Source organism: Rana temporaria, chromosome 6, assembly GCF_905171775.1.
Source record: "Rana temporaria chromosome 6, aRanTem1.1, whole genome shotgun sequence".
Classification (NCBI taxonomy): Eukaryota; Metazoa; Chordata; class Amphibia; order Anura; family Ranidae; genus Rana; species Rana temporaria.
The window spans coordinates 159183385-159200682 of record NC_053494.1 but is presented as its reverse complement, the minus strand read 5'-3'; the positions used below and the strand labels follow the sequence as shown (position 1 = coordinate 159200682).

The following is a 17298-nucleotide window of genomic DNA, read 5'->3' as shown; positions in this document are numbered from 1 at the left end:
TGATATTTAATTCATAAAGTGTGTATGTGCATTTATTAGTAATGCTCTGAGCTGTAATATTGCTTTTCACTGTTGTTCCATAATGGCTTAAACAGTGGGAAATACTCGTTCTGCTTGAGGTACGGCTGATGAAAAAAATCACAATATCACCATAAATCATTTCTTTGCCACTAATGGTCATTTAGATACATCCAGCTATGGTACACCTAGCAGGGCTTGCTTATTCTTTCTTAATAGGGCCATTAGGATCAAAAGTTAGGGAATCAGATCAGATTTCCAGAAAAAAAAATTCTAATGGTAACCTGTCATCTATTTAAACCATGCTTTATGAAGTTAAAGTCACATTGTAAAATCCAGATAATTGCTTCTTATTCCCTGTGCCCGTTCACCATGATTTCATTTAGCAATAGGAATTTTGTGTCATTTTAGTTATTGCCTAGGGCATAAAATGCAAACTATAATGTGACATCAGATCAGGCATAGAAATAATAATCTTTCGATATTGTTAAGTTTATAGTGAGGCGTGCCAAAAGATACCACAGGCCCTCTATTAAAGTGTTTGTCCAGGCATTGCACAAATGTGCCCCCAAACCTCCTCCACCCCATCTAGGGCATGTCCCAGCATAATTTTTGTTTTTTACCTTGCTGGGAGCTCAGTTACTATAGAGGAAGGCCTGCTTCTAAAACGACACCTTACAGAAGCCATTTCCTTATACACAGTGTACGGGCAAGCTTTTGGGAGTCAAGGCATCAGCACTGTTTTGCTGAAAAAAAAACAATGCATATATGTGAAGTGGGACAGAGAGTGATGGGGGATAGGTGGAGTTCTAGGCCTCATGCACACGGGCAGTTTGGGAGATATGCTCTAGTCTAGTGTAATATCCCAGGGTTTTCCCCTGCCCGTGGAGGTACAGGTAACACATACACCTGGCCATAAAAATGTCTGGCTATAATTGACCATACTTGGATAGACGCCAATTATTTTGTACGTTAGCATATATACACGCATGGGCGTACGACATATTCCGTGAACACAAAATGTCTGCATTCTGGGAATACATCAAACTCACATACTCATGTTTACTCGACATGTGTACACTGAAATATTTTGTTTCGGAATTTCGTTTCCGTCTGAAAAATAAATGTATTTAGTTACTCCCCAAAAAAAATGCAATTGTCCAAAAATCCGAATTAATTAAGGTTGAATCTGTCATTGAAGGCTTATGGTGTCTGTCGAATGTTCTAAGAAGATTAGCAGAGCAGCTAAACTGTACGACGCTGCAATCGTACATTTCCAGTCGATTGTTCCACCTACAATCTATAGAAGAATTCTAATGTTGTATGACACTAGTAATAATTATATTTGTAAATTAGTATTACTAGTCAACCAACAATTCTTCTATAGCCTATGGGCCAAGCATTTGACCGGAAATGTACGATTGCAGCGTCGTACAGTTTAGCTGGTTGTCGAATCTTCTTAGAACTTTCAACAGACACCATAAGCCTTCAATGACAGATTCAATGTTTGTATGTTTTTCGTTGCTTCGTCGAATCTTCATCGTTCATGTCGAATGGTCTACCCCAACAATATTCTATAATGTCGAATCTTTTCTCTCTATGTAGAATAATCTTGGACTAATAGTTAAGATTAGGCACATTCGACCACAGGTTCGATATACACAGATTGCTATTGTCAGCTTCATGTCTAATCTCCTATCTATATCGAACTGTTGTAGCAACGAAAACGAAAATAAAGTATTTTTTTATGTCGGATCTTTCGGATTTCGTATTCTGCACATTCATTTTTGTCTGTTAAAACGATAACGAAAATAACCGAAATTCGGATGAAAATGCATTCTGACTAAAACGAATGCACATGTGTAATGTTTACATGAATGCACAAAAGATTCAGCGTATACCTCAGAAAGGCTACATACAGCCATTGGTTGAATGCACATATAAATAGGCATGGGGGATCATGTGGCGTGGATGCCCTAGAGGACGTCCTAGGTGACAAACTGCATTGGGAGGAGCCTACGCATGTGACATCACCATGCCTTCTTGGATTTGGAATCTTCTGTACAGCTGGGAACTGTGATTTTTAATGCGCATAAACATGTTTCATCATGTGTGTAGAACCTGTATTGTGTATCTAAATTTAAGTTTTTTAGCCAATTTACACTATGTGGTTTCCCTCGCTTTGATTTCATGTGGATATTCTGTAATATGTGGTCATAAACAGTCCATCGGTCTTTTTTCATCAGACAAACCGATCGTGTATACACGGCTTTAGATGACTTTTGGGAGTAGCACTTGACAAGGACTAGTTTCTGCATTTCAGTGGAATGTATAATATATAAATGCTGTATGTTTTACCAACGTAATCCTGTACTTAGAACAAATACACACCTATAATGACTCCACATAAGTAGCTAGTGGTAGATAAGTAGCTAGTGGTAGCAAGTAGTAACATGTAGCTTAATAATCTGCAATTTCAATAACATTTGGTGATAATGTGACCGTTTTTTATCTGACCACAGTATTATTCCTTATTTTGTATAATGGTACTCAATAATTTTTTAGGTAGTGAATATGCTTACTATTGCAGACAAAAATCTACATAAATTGTGAAATCTTTGCTGCCAAGGTTTTAAATAGGCCACAGTGAAAAGATATTTTACAGTATATCTTAGAGGACATTGTGTTCCCGAAGCACTGCACTTTGAAGAATATTGACTTCCATTGTACGTCTTTACCAGCAGTAACAGAATAAACGGACTCATTTAAACATTAAAGAGTTTTTATTTAAAAGAAACGCCACAATATTGACTCACGAAAAGACTCATTACTTCAGTAAGAGACTTATGCCCTGTACACACGATCGGTTCGTCTGATGAAAACGGACCGATGGATTTTTTCATCAGATATCCAATATTCAATGAAAACGGTCCATTGGTCCGTTTTCATCAGACGAACCGATCGTGTGTACAGGGCATAAGAGAGATCATTGATAGATGTTTGCACAATTTACAAAGGCAACAGTGCAGGTAATAGACATTATCACCACTGTAGCAATCATTTATATATTGGTAAGTATATGTTATCCCATAGAGAGAGATAAGCACTGTAGACCCCAGAGAGCAAGTGTCAGAGAAATGGCCGAAGAAGGACTGGTAATTCCGCCCAAGACAATCATGGCCGCCATGGTGCACAGTGTGACTGATGTGGACAGAACTTCCTGGCCTATTTAAGCCTGCTGCTGGAGCCGCTCATTGCTGGATTATCTTCAGCTTCCCCTTGTTCCGGTGTTCCTGTGTATCCCGATTGAACTTCTGTTATTGACCCGTCTTGCTCTGACCTGTGGTTCTAATCTCCTGATTTACCCTTGGCTTGTACTTTTGACTTTACTCCGGCATGTTCCACCATGTCTGACCTTGGCTTGGCTTATCGACTCTGCTACAGATCCGTCTTCCTGTGTATGACCCCAGCTATCCAATCTCATCATCTGAACTGATCTTACTGTGTATTACCTCCGGCCTGGCTCTCATTTCTGTCTCCAGTTTGCTACTCAAGTCAAGTTTATCTGGTACTCCATAAGCACGCCAGCGGTACAGTTCATCCAGCCTGTTCCTGCTACATTACAGTGGCCAGCTCATATTATCTTAGTACCTGGCAAACCATGCTTCTCTGGTCACTGCTCTCCCTGTACCACTTTCAGGGAAGCGCTGCTCTTAGCCGCAAGGGGAGCCCTCTCAGAATCTCAGCCTTCGTCTGGTACGTGACAGCAAGAGAATTGAGGTGGTGATGTTGAATAAGCTAGGTAGAGAAGTGGGGGAACCCTCTCGTGATCCTAAGGCTCCATGCACACTGGAGCTGATAAACTGCAGTTTATTGGAGTTTGGGCGTTTTTTTTAAAAGCCCATAAACTCCACTCTATGTTAGCCTATGTGGCCATGCACACATGGAAGTTTTTCAGCTTTAAAGCGGAGGTTCACCCAAATAACATCTATATAAGATGATATTCTTTATACTTCCAACATGTACAGTAGGCCCTTTTTTTTTTGGCTGTACATACCTTATAATCTATATTTGCAATCTGGCTTCCGGGTAATCACTCCCGTGGGAGTAGGCGTTTCTATGCTGCGGCGCAATGTCATCTGGGACTTCGCCCTGATGATTGACGTCCTTGAGAAAAAGTTCCCCCAGCGGATAAGACCCCCCCTATTGCGTAGGTGCGTCACAGAGTTTCCGAAAGAACCCGAACATGCAGAGCTGCGAGTCAGCTCTACACGGCGCCTGCGCACCGACTAGGAGCCGTGTAGAGCTGACTGCGCAGGCGCCGTATAGAGCTGACGCGCAGCTCTGCATGTTCCGGTTCTTTCGGAAACTCCGTGACTCTCGTGACGTGCCTACGCAATAAGGGTGGCCTTATCCGCCAGGGGGGATTTTTCTCAAGAACGTCAATCATCTGGGCGAAGTCCCAGATGACATTGCGCCGCAGCATAGAAACGCCTACTCCCGCGGGAGTGAGTACCCGGAAGCCGGATTGCAAATATAGATTATAAGGTATGTACAGCCAAAAAAAAAAGGGCCTACTGTACATGTTGGAAGTATAAAGAATATCATCTTATATAGATGTTATTTGGGTGAACCTCTGCTTTAATGAGCAGTGGAGTTTATGGCTTTTTTTCTGAACGCCCGAAAATCACGTTCAAAGTGCTAAAAAAAATTGAAAAAAAGGCAAACGCCGATAAAAGCTTTTTTTAGCGTTTTTGATCCATTGAAAAAAATATGCTAAAAAATGCTAAAGCTGAAAAACGCTAATGGGCTCTAATGCAAAAACGTTAAAAAACGTTGAAAGACTCCCTGCAAAGCTACTGGTGTTTTTATAACGTTATTTTAGCGTCCAGTGTGCATGGAGCCTAAGGGTAATTTGACCTTAAACAGCAGTGGGTCTATAAAGCTGGTAAGTGGTTTGTGAAGTTGGAAAATTGGAAATTCGTAAATTCAGAAATTCGAAAATAGGAGATTCGAAAATCGTAAATTCAAAAAAATAGGAAAATTTCGAAAATTTGAAAAATCGGAAATTCAAAATTTTTGGGGAATTCCAAAAGTTAGAATTTAAAAATTTTCGGAATTTTTAAATTTCCGAAAAAAGCTTAAAAATGAATGGAATGGAACAAAGACTGTCTGTTCCTCTTTCCTCCTAATTTGTCCCTAATTGTGGTCTGATCTTTATAGTTGTATATAAAATGCAATTTTTGTTTTTCAAAAAGTGTTTCCCAGTGCTAAACCTTTCATCCGATTTCTAGCTTGCTGAATTTGTAAATTTCAGAAACAGTATAAAGAATTAGTAGTGGTAGAAAAAAAACACTTATGGGTTTAACTAATCAAATTCTCCTTTAAGGGGGCGTGGCAGGCTGTGTGTCCTATGCTTACATACTTTTGCTAATAGGTGTCCCTCGTTCATATCTCAAGAAGTTGGGAGGTATGTTGACAGGTATGGAATTTGCCCACTGCCATGCCCTATCAAGTCAATAGTCACATAGAGTTTCCCACCAGGCTCTGCCCACACTGCAATAAAAATCTATGGATTATGTGCCTGTCTGTGTAACAGGCACACTGGCCAAGAGTTGAGTGCAGTAATATTAAGCCTCAGTGTCGGCTGCCTCCTGTGACAAACTCATGTACCTGTTTCTGACTGGTAGGCCCCATACACACGAGAGGATTTATCCGCAGATACGGTCCAGCGGACCGTATCCGCGGATAAATCCTCTCGAGGATTTCAGAAGATTTCTATGCGATGGCGTGTACACACCATCGCATTGAAATCCGCGCTGAAATCCTCTGCCGATAACGTGTCGCGCCGTCGCCGCTATTATGACGCGGCGACAGGTGCGACGCTGTCATATAAGGAATTCCACGCATGCGTCAAATCATTACGACGCGTGCGGGGAATCCCTTTAGACGGATGGATCCGGTAAGTCTGTACAGACGAGCGGATCCATCCGTTGGAATGGATTCCAGCAGATGGCCTTGTTGAGCATGTCAGCAAATATCCATCTGCTGGAAATCCATCCCAGGGGAGATTTATCCGCGGATAAATATCCGACGGAGTGTACACACCATAGAATCTATCCGCAGAAACCCATTTGATGGGATTTATCTGCGGATAGATTCTATGGTGTGTATGGGGCCGTACACGAATCTCACAATTAACAATTGATCAAACCATACCACAGGTGCTTGGCTTTATGATGGTACCATACAAAATCCTGCAATTAAGAGAAGCAGAATCTTAAGCAGGATTTACTGAAGTCCCATATCAGCAAAAAAAATACAGCAACATTTCAAGTGCATAGTGGCCCTCTTTTTCAAGGTGACAGACAGAGTCACCCTAAAAAAGAGGGCTGTCATGCTCTTGAAATGTTGGTGTAATTTTTTTGCTGATATAGGTAAATCCCGCTTCAGATTTTACTCATTAATGTGCTGGTTTTCTCTTCATTGCAGGTACAAAAATCTGTTGAAAGCAACATCAATAATGGCCAGATGGAATTCTAAGGCGTGTCCTTGACACTAATTCCGATGTCTGTGTTTATGGGCTGTTCTGCAATAGCAGGTTTCAGCAGCAGGTGCCGTTACAAGTGAAAAATGTATTTTAATTTTTTTTTCTGGGAAACCTCCTTTGCTTTTTGTTATGTGGCTAATAGGTTCTACATAGTTCTATTTATTTATGTATGCATTTTAATTACAGCACATCTTGTACATTCTCAAACATAACAACCTAACTTGAAATTCATTTTCACAAATTTCTAAATTAGAATTACATATGTTTAGCAGTTTGTCCGTTGGAATTACAGTCATTTGTCAGTAATCAGTAAAACAGTGTTATCTAAATACAGCTTTCTCTGTCTCCCCCCCTCCGCTCCTTATGTTGGTGACATATTTTGTATAGAGATGCATACTGTCCCTACCATGGCTAGAAGGAACTAGGTATTGTGGTGTTTAAGTAATAACCCCTTCCCCTATTTTTTTATTCTGTTTAGTACAAAAAATAACTGCTAACAACTGAGCAATGATTTAAAGCGAAATTAAGCCCACCAATTGAACTCGTTCTTAAAGCGGATGTCCGCTGAAAAAAAAAATTAAAAGTCAGCAGCTACAAATACTGCAGCTGCTGACTTTTAATATCGGCACACTTACCTGTCCTGGAGTCCAGCGTCGTCCGCAGCAAAGGACGAGCAATCGCTCGTCACTCTGCTGCCCCCCCGCCATCCTCGGTGAGGGAACCAGGAAGTGAAGCGCTCCAGCTTCACTGCCCGGTTCCCTACGGCGCATGCGCGAGTCGTGCTGCGCCTACTGACTGGCTCCTGCTGTGCTCTGGGAGCCGAGTGTTCCCAGAACACAACGAGGGGGGGGGGGGAGAGGTGACGTCCTGCCCGCAGTCTGCCCGCAGACTGTGGCCGGAAGACGCCAAACTTTTTCAGTGATATCCATTCTGTCATTCACATAGCCTCGAGTTTCTTATTCATCATTATTCACGGCAGTTTATGTTTTAGATGCTAAGAAATAACGGTGGTGGCTTTCTAAACTCTTGCAATTACAACTTTTTTTGAGGCTGTTGATTTCCATATAAAGGGCATCTCTGTACTAATATGTCAACTAAAACTTTAAAGGAAGAGAATGGGCTGTAACTGGTTCTACTATTGATAAAGAATTTTGAGTATTTTGGAAAATTATGCTTAAAGTGAAACTACCCCCTTCTATACATTTAATACCGACTTTAAGAGACCAGAATTAGGTATTTGTTCACTACTAAAGTATAGATAAAGGCAAAACTTTCTTAGTGGGAAGGGTTATTACACAGGTTTTTATGGTTGTCTGTGGCCCTGTTAGGGAGATTCACCCTCTCTATTTGTCCTGTTGATCACCGACAGTGAAAGTGAAAGAATATCACAAATTTGGGGTTTTTATCAGAGCAGGAATAGATTGGAAATCTTCCAATGAGGACATTAGTTCTGGTGACCCTGGTAACAACTAGGGATTCCCTCACTTTAAAGAAATTTCCTATCACTTTCCATTTTGGCTATGGGAGAGAAGTGAAATCTCCCCAATGGGACACAGATGGCTAAAAAAGAAAAAAAAATGACAGGCGTTACCCTCCATTACTCTATCCCAAACAAACAAAGAAAAGTTTTTTCCTTTAGTTCTACTTTGATGTATAAACAACATGGTGTGTTCTACAAAATATACCAACCACGTTCTTTCCCAAGAATGCTCCACCCACCAAAGTATGCTGGCAGCGGGCGTTCCTTGATCTGCTGACCATTGTAGCACTAAAAGCAAAAGTGGAGCTGCTCAACTTCTGAATTTTTTTTTTTTTTTGTTGATGTTATTCGATACAGGGAAAATCCACTTGCTCATCTTACGTCTATCACTCCATCATGAGGGTAATCCTATGATTAAGCTCCTGAAGAGTTAATCGCATAAGAGAGCAGCTGATTTCCCCTGTATCAGATAACATCAATAAACATATTTAAAGCCCTGTACACACGATCGGATATCTGATGGAATCTAATCCGATGGATATCCGATGAAGCTGACTTTCATCAGTCTTGCCTACACACTATCGGTCAAAAATCCGACCGTGTCCAAACGCAGTGACGTTAAACACTACAACGTGCTGAGAAAAATTAAGTTCAATGCTTCCGAGCATGCGTCGACTTGATTTTGAGCATGCGTGGATTTTTGAACCATGGACTTCCACACAGACGATTGTTTTTTTCTATCGTTCTTTTATCCATAGGAAAATTTTAAAACATGTTCTATTTTTCTTCACCGATGAGGCCCACACACGATCGGTTTGTCCGATGAAAATGGTCCTTTGGTCTGTTTTCATCAGACAAACCAATCGTGTGCACAGGGCTTTAGACTTTCAGAAACTGAGTGGCTCCATTTTAGCTTTCAGTGCTACAAAGGTGTATTTTAGTCCTTGCTGCCTACTTTGTTTTACTGTTATTATACCAACCAACCATGAAAATGTCAAGGAATGTTTTTAATTTGGAAAAGTTCAGCCATTGGTTATTATACCAGAACATCTAACTCTAATATTTTTACAAGGATTCTGGTAGAATGTTTGGAGCTCTTGGAACAATAAAGTGCTACCGAGAAATGTATGTTGAGGTAGTGCAGCCTGCATCCTTTGTAAGATATTTTTTATGTTATATTAAATACTTACATCTAAAGCGACTGACTGCTTTGCCCATGATTTCTTTACTTGGTCGTACATAATCGTGTTGTTAATACCAAGGCCACAAAATATAACAAAAGCCTAAAAAAAAGTAAAAAGTACAATTAAGTCCAAATCTCACTCAGTTTCTGGATTGGTCTATCAAACTGCAAATTAAAGTCTAAAACTGGGTAAACACGTTCAGTAAAAACTGACCGATCACTGCATCGACATGTATAATGCGGTGATCTTTCCCTCCCAGCTATTCCCTCTGTCACAATACACAGAGCAGGACTGCATCCATTGGCTGAAAGCACTGATCGAATTCTGGTTTTTCAGCATGAACTACTTCTGTTGAACAGACAGCGGTCACAGGGACTGAAAGTCGGCTGGTTCCCACTGAGCTGGCCAGTTTTGGTACCATGTATATACTGCTGTAGTTTACCATACCTCCTAATCCTACTGTTTTATTCAACTTCAAAATAAGAGGGATGCTTTTTAAGTACATTTGTACTGTGAGAATATGGAGTCTCTGACCTTTCCTGTAGAAAATGCTGGCTTTCTGTCTGTGGTAGTGATTTATTGGCTTCCAGACCAATGGTGGCCCATCCATACGGGGCGCAGGGGCACCGCCCCCTTAATCCATGCACTCGGCCCCTAATCTACATGCACCGGATGCATGTGTATAATGTGTTTTTTAGAAGCAGATTAGAGCCTGAGGCTCTAATTGGCTTACAAAAGGGTGGGCTTGGGGCGCAGAGCACTGCGTCCTGAGCCCACCCAGTTGTGTGACAATAGCAAATTAATATTCACTACTGTCATCCTGATTCTCCTCCTGGCCAATCAAGAAGCGGGTCCTGAAACCTGATTGGTTGAGAGGAGAAGCACTCATATTGGAAGAGAAGAGGAGGAGACGCAGGGGAAGCCACCGTGAAGCAAAGGGGGGAGAGACAACGGGTAAAGTCGCTCTCCGCGGCCTAGATGGGGAAAGTGTGGGGCTGGTGACCCACCAATTGGGGGTGGCAGGTGGATTGTTTGCGGTCCCCCCAAAAAAATATAGAATCAGTCACCACTGTTCCAGACTTTCTATGGCACAGGTCTACCAGTAGAGCAAACTTAATCGAAAATTCAGCAGAAACTTTTATTTTCTTGTTAAAGGGCTGGTTCCACCTAAAAAAAAATTCTAACAATACATTCGGAAGACTGGTTACACTGCGGTTAGGCTGTTTTTTTTTTTTTTGTACATACCTCGATCTCGCCGTTTCATCCCTTCCGCTTCCGGGTATGATTCTTGCTGGACCTAGTTGATTGACGTTCCTCCGACCGGCGCATACTGCGCATCACGACTTTCCGACATTGCGCAGGCGCCGTATAGAGCCGGCTCTATACGGCACCTGCGCAGCGACGTTCGGCGTCTTTCGGAAAGTCGTGACGTCAAGTATGCGTCGGTCGGAGGAACGTCAATCAACTAGGAACACCCAGCCCCACAAGAATCAAACCCGGAAGCGGAGGGATGAAACGGCGAGATCGAGGTATGTACAAAAAAAAAACAACCCAGCCTAACCGCAGTGTAACCAGTCTTCCGAATGTATTGTTAGAATTTTTTTTAGGGGGAACCACCCCTTTAAAGCAAATTGTAAAGGTTAAAAAATATGTTGGATTTTTATTCATGTCAAAATTTGGAAGATTTCTACAGACAGGAAGTGAGGACACATATATGACAATACAACCAGAATTTTTAGGGTTAAGCCTCATACACACGCACGGTTTTTTCGGCAAGAAACAGCAAGAAAACTGCTGTCAGAGCTTTCTTGCCGAGTAAACCGTGCGTGTGTTTCCCGTCAAGAAAACTGCCCAGAATCTTGATGAGAGAAATAGAGAACCTGCTCTCTATTTTCTCGTCGTGAGATTCTCGGCAGTGTTTTCCTGCCGAGAAACCAGAGCGTGTGTATACTTACCTCTCCATGGAAACCTGTCCATGCTCGAAATGACTTTGATGCATGCGCGGAACCTTCCAAGGCATAGGTAGGGTGAAGCAAGATGGCGGCGACGGCATCGAATGTGACAAGTGCCTGCTCGTCGTAGTCGATGACGTCACCTTGTTCATGCCATTCAAAATAACGGCGGTTCTTTTGAATGGTGTGTGTGTACACTCAGCCGGTAAGAGAATCTTGCCAGGAATATCGTCAGAAAAAAATATGTTTTTTTCCTGACGAGAATCTGGGCCGTGTGTACAGGGCTTTAGCGATTTTACGGTATATTTCACCTTGTAATTTGATTGAGGAAATGATTTTCTCAGTTCTTGTAGTCAAGGGAACAGGAATTGAGAGGAAATCGCCACAATACAGACCAATATGCAATCAAAACTAGACGTAGGTTGCTAAACTTCCCCACTCTATAGAAAAATAAAAACATTTTTGTCTGAACTGCCACATTAAGTTGGATTGTGTGTATGTACAGTATGGCATATTTCTCTGCAAGGTTGTTTCCTTACCTCAAACAGTCTTTGATCTGCATCATCAAATGGCTTTCCATCTAATCTATTTAATACTTGTGCCACACCTAAAATATATAAAAACATGCAGTAGTAAAATTCTGCAAAGCAGTTACAATGGCTTTCTGTTAATGATTAAATGTATTAATGGAATCAGCAACACATGACCCAATACAGGAAGAAAAAAGAAATAAATAAATGAGAACATGTTTTCTTGAGAGAACACGATTCCTGGCTTTTTTTTAAGCCGGCAGATTTTCTATGTAGAAAGCCTGCAGTGGAGCATACACACGCCCAGGTTTCCTGACCAAAGCTCTCATGGCAGTTTTCCTGCCAGGAAAACCGGCCGTGTGTAGGGGGGAAAGAACTACCTAGCAGGTTCTCGGTATTCCCGGCGGACTTTCTACTGCCGGGAACATTTTATCTTGATACAATTTGAACTGATCGTTCTCCAGGTCTTATGCAGAGGGTGGTAACGTACCACCTTTGCATATAACCTACCTGTTGCTTCCTTCAACACCTTTTTGGGATAGCGGAACAGCCCAGTGACCATCAGTTTTATGATTTGTCATCCACACAAAATAAAAGGGCATAGGGGATAATACTGACACAGCAAGACCTACATAGTCAAAATCGGTTATGATTTTGCTTAGTAAAAATGTTTACAAAGAAAAAGAAAAAAATATTAATGTGCAACAGAACGGGCTGTAATTTGTGGCAGCATATTTCGTTTCTGAACATATGTATTGTGAAAAGGTTAATTAAGATGTAATTCATATAAACAAGTTAGGGCACATTTATGTGCTTTTGTGTGCTTAACACATCATTAAAATGCATGGAAGGTATAGGACATCTAAAATCACATTATTTTAAAAGGTCCTCTTTGCATTTGTGTGCTGTCAAGCAAAGCACTCAAATCAAGACCTACATGCTGCATGCTTGTGTTCAAACCACACAAAAGTGTGAAAACTATCACTTTGTAATTTATAGATTGCTGGGAAAATAAGGGAGGCACACAATGAATTATACAACAGTGCAATATTTAAAGAATTTGTCACCCGCTCAGTGTGTCTGCAAGGCGCTTTCTAAAATAATAAAAGTCAGTCATCAAAGCAGCCTGGCTAAGTTATTTCTTTTGGTTGAAAGATTGTCAGTCAGTAAATTTGCTGGACTAATGTAGGAGGTGCTTTTCTGCTTGAGCTGCCCATCCAATTATATGCAGAAGAAATGTCAACACTGGCTGGGCATTAAGTCTGCATATGCATATAGAATCCTATGATTGTGATGCTGTATTTTGTAGTATATGGAAACCTTTTTTTTTTTTTTTTTTTACTAAAAAGGGTACAAAATGGAACTGAATAACTTTACAGACAAAGCATAAACTTTAGACACATGAATAAGACCCATTAAAATGACCATAGGCACACAATGAATGCTTAAGCCATCATGCAAACTGGTGCTGGAGAAATACATAAGCTGTCATTGCTGACCTGTAAATGCTAAATGTCTGCCTTTCATGCAGCTCTTTTGGCTTTAATGTTTTCACTGACCTGGAACAAGTGATAGGAGAATTCTTGACCTGCATAGGTCAGTGACCCATACAATAATGCAGCCATTGGATAAGCACGTCCAGGGCTGGACTGGGACAGAAATTTGTCCCTGGACTTCATCCAGACTGGCCCATTTTGTCAGGTCTCTCCCATGGCAGCCGGGCAACTCCCACACACCACCCCCCCAGCCATCCAAGCCCCCCACTCCCCCTTCACTAGCCATTCTACTTTTATTAGAGTAGAATGGCTGGTACTGGTCCTCTTATAGGCAGTACCAGTGGGGAAGTTAGACATTTAACCCGGGGCAAAGAATCAGTTCCGTGCCCCCCTTATGGGACAAGATTAGGCAGAAGTGAGAAACTCCCAGGCCATAGCTGTTGAGTCAGCTGTCTGTCCCCTCCCCCATTCTCCTCTGTCGTCCCCCCTGCTCCTCTGATCCTCCCCCTGCTCCTCTGATCCCCCCAGGTGAGCGCTGTGGGAAGGGAGAGACAGAGGAGCAGAGGGGGGTGGCAGTCCGCTGTCACTGAAGCCGGCCCACTGAGCCATCGGCCCACCGGGAAACTCCCGGTAGTCCCAATGGCCAGTCCATCCCTGAGCACGTCTAGACAACATATAGCAACATTGTCAGAAGTGGCTGTCTACTGTATGTACAGCATATCTATGACCGCAGTTTTAAGCAAATAATAACACTGTAAAATATTCTTTAAAATATGCATTAAAACTGATTAAAATGGACAAACGTGCAAGACATTGATGCACACAAAACACAAGCAGTTTCAAAACAGGGATCTATCCAAAGATATATTATGAAGCCTACCTATTATCTGATGGCTGCTATTCCATATTGGCACACACAGCACCGACCTGATATGAAAGCCAGAGAACTGGTCAGCCTGAGATATAGAGTAAAAGCAAGATATTAGTAAACCATTTGGATTCATCTTGTGCACATTTCATATCACACTTCAGAAGTCCCTGCAAAAGACAACCTGTCCCAACATCCCAACAGTATTTACCAGTGACTCATACGATTCTCATTACTTTATTCTTTGAAGGTCTGATTCATGGTACATGAAGACACGGTAATGTATGCAATTAGATGTAACAAGTGAGAATAGCTCATAACAACAATCTGTAAGAAAATGTGTAATGCGTAAGAAAAACGTTTTTTTTCTTTCTAAAAGTTATTTATTGTGCAGCTATTTTAAACCAATCCCAGTAATATGGTGCGTTTTACTTTTTAAATAGGACATGGGTTGATGCTAGCTTCTGGGGAAGCTGGTGTGACTGGTACGGGATAATGATACATTCCTTTCAGAGAAGCATGTTTTATTCACTAATGCCCCTTTTTATTTTACTTTCTACACAGCTCTTCACACTTTTAATACTTTTTTATTTAGAAATTATTACAGTATAATAGTATCCATGGACAAATACTATATGTAGAAGTTTTAGTAGCTTATTCAAAATGAAATAAGTGAAGATAAAGGTTGCAGGTGAAAAATATTTAAAAACATGCAGCAAATCTGTTATAATTCCATAGAAGCATTAATACTCTCTGCAATAATGTTACCCTTAAAGGGTTAGTTCACCTTTATTGACATAAAAACAAATCCATATCCATTACAGTTTAGACCGTACATTTAAAAGTCATTCTTTATTTTAAAAAACGATCCTTGCTTTTAAATCTGCTTCTACTATGGGCTCACCCTCTCCCATATGCCTAGACGGCCGCAGGACTGGCCAACCATTGGATGTGCGGACTTAGCACCTCACGAATGAGCACTCAGCTACAAGAATTAATTTAGCCTGGCCATGCAAGAGCAGTCTTCTCTCTCTTGCCACATGACTGAGCTCAGGGTCTTGTGAGTGAGAGAGAGATAGTGGACTGCACATGTGTTTTTAGACAAGCCGAGTGATTGCAGCCAAGAACTTGTTTGAGGGGAACTGAGGCTGCATATCCAACAGTAGGATGGAGAGGAGTCCACAGTAGAAGCAGCTTCAAAAGTAAAGATAATTTTTAAAAGTGGAGGTCCAAAATTTAATGTAAAGTCCAAGTTCTAATGCATATGCAGTTTTGAAGGTGAACTAACCTGGCTGATGAAACAGAAAACCCACCTTGGCATAAACAAAGTAGACCTCAACAACTCAAAAAGTGGAGGTTTGTTATGTTATCTAGAAATGTTATTTGTACCTTCGTAACAACCTGACAAATATAATTTTTGTTTTGAATTTACCCTGAAAAATAGCAGTGCATTTTCTGGTATGTGAGGGTGCCTAGGCATTCTTGTGCCTATAGCCTTATAGATGTATATCTGCAACATGATTCTAAGGCACTGCTAGATATGACTGGAACTCCAGGAGATTTGGAGTGAAGTTTGGTGATGTGACCAGGGCCGCCATCAGGGGGGGGGGGTACAGGCATTACACCTGTAAGGGACCTGGGTGGCCCCCCTCCCGTTTTTAAATTTTAAATTTTTTTTTGCATTACACCTGTAAGGGGCCCAATTGTCCTCAGGGCCCCTTACAGGCCCCCCTCCCGGTTTTTTGTTTTGATTTACACTTGTAAGGGGCCCGATGGTCCCCAGGACCCCCCTGCTTATCTGCTTATTATCTCACGTCAGGAGAGAAGAGATTACACTTCTTTTTTTTTCGTCAGCACCTCCCCCCCCGGGTTTTCTGCTCCAGGGGGGCCCTGACTAAAGCTGTGTAAGGGGCCCCAAAATTTGTGATGGCTGCCCTGGATGTGACTCTTGTTTTGCTTACTGCTCTCTTAGCTGATGGCTCTAACATGAGGAAGCAACTTAGATGGCCGCCTCCACACAGAAACAGTGCAAAACAAGGCATGCTTAGTGAGTAATGAGGGGTGATGGGAAGTGGGGGTCAACCAAGGATCTGTCCTGGGACCAATCCTATTTAATTTATTCATAAATGAAAGATCTAGAGGATGGGATAAACAGCTCAATCTCAGTATTTGCAGAAGATACAAAGTTAAGCAGGGAAATATCTTCTACGCAGGCTGTGGAAGCCTTGCAAGAAGACCTAAACAAAATAATGGGGTGGACAACTACATGGCAAATGAGGTTTATTGTTGAAAAATCTAAGGTAATGCATTTGGTTGGCAAAAATACAAATGCAAATTACTTGCTAGGGAGAGAACCTCTGGGGGAATCTAGGATGGAAAAGGGCCTGGGGGTCCTAGTAGATGATAGGCTCAGCAATGACATGCAATGAGAAGCTGCTGCAAGCATAGCCAACAGACTATTGGCATGCATTAAAAAGGAGGTTCACTCCTGAGATAAAACGATAAATCTCCCACTCTACAAGACTCTGGTCCGGCCGAATCTTGAGTATGCCATCCAGTTCTGGACACCTGTCCTCAGAGAGACACTCCAGAGAAGGGCAACAAAGCTAATAAAGGGACTGGAGGATCTCAGCTATGGGGAAAGACCACAAGCATTGAAGCATGGAATTTAAAGACACCCGGCCATTCACTAAAACTGGAAGAGAAGCGTTTTTCTTCTTAAACTGCATTGATGGTTCTTTACTGTCAGAGCGGTAAGGATGTGGAATTCTCTTCCACAATCAGTGGTATCAGCATGTGTCGATATTTTCAAAAAACTATTAGATGGGCACCTTAACGACCACATTATACAGGGGCATACAATGTACTGTTGACATAAACACATACACACACACACCATAGGTTGAACTGGATGGACTTGTGTCTTTTTTCAACCTCACCAACTATGTAACTATGTAACGATCAGCTGTAGGAAGACCAAAAGCAATACTGGTGACTGCTACTTCGCTTGCTTTTTTGGCACATCTTTAGGAGCTCAGTTCTTCTTTAAAGGGGTTGTAATGGTTTGTTTTTTATTTTCTATATATATTCCTTTAAGCTGTTGGTTCACTTACTTTTTTCTTTCGATTTCCCTTCTAAATGTTTTTTTTCTTTGTCTGAATTTCTCACTTCCTGTTTCTCCTCAGTAAGCTTGCCCCCATCATCCAAGCTGTTCTGGCTG

At 41.5% G+C, this 17298-nt stretch overlaps 1 protein-coding gene across 1 annotated transcript in view; it reads right to left on the bottom strand.

Annotated features, from left to right (window-relative positions):
• Positions 1–17298, bottom strand: part of PDE11A (phosphodiesterase 11A) — a 721237-nt gene that overhangs the window by 271324 nt on the left and 432615 nt on the right. Inside the window, exons 7-9 of the mRNA XM_040357670.1 lie at positions 14091–14166; positions 11724–11791; positions 9239–9331 (exon numbers count right to left, since the gene is read on the bottom strand). Of these exons, the coding sequence (XP_040213604.1) occupies positions 9239–9331; positions 11724–11791; positions 14091–14166 (237 nt within the window). The remainder of the gene's footprint in view (positions 1–9238; positions 9332–11723; positions 11792–14090; positions 14167–17298) is intronic.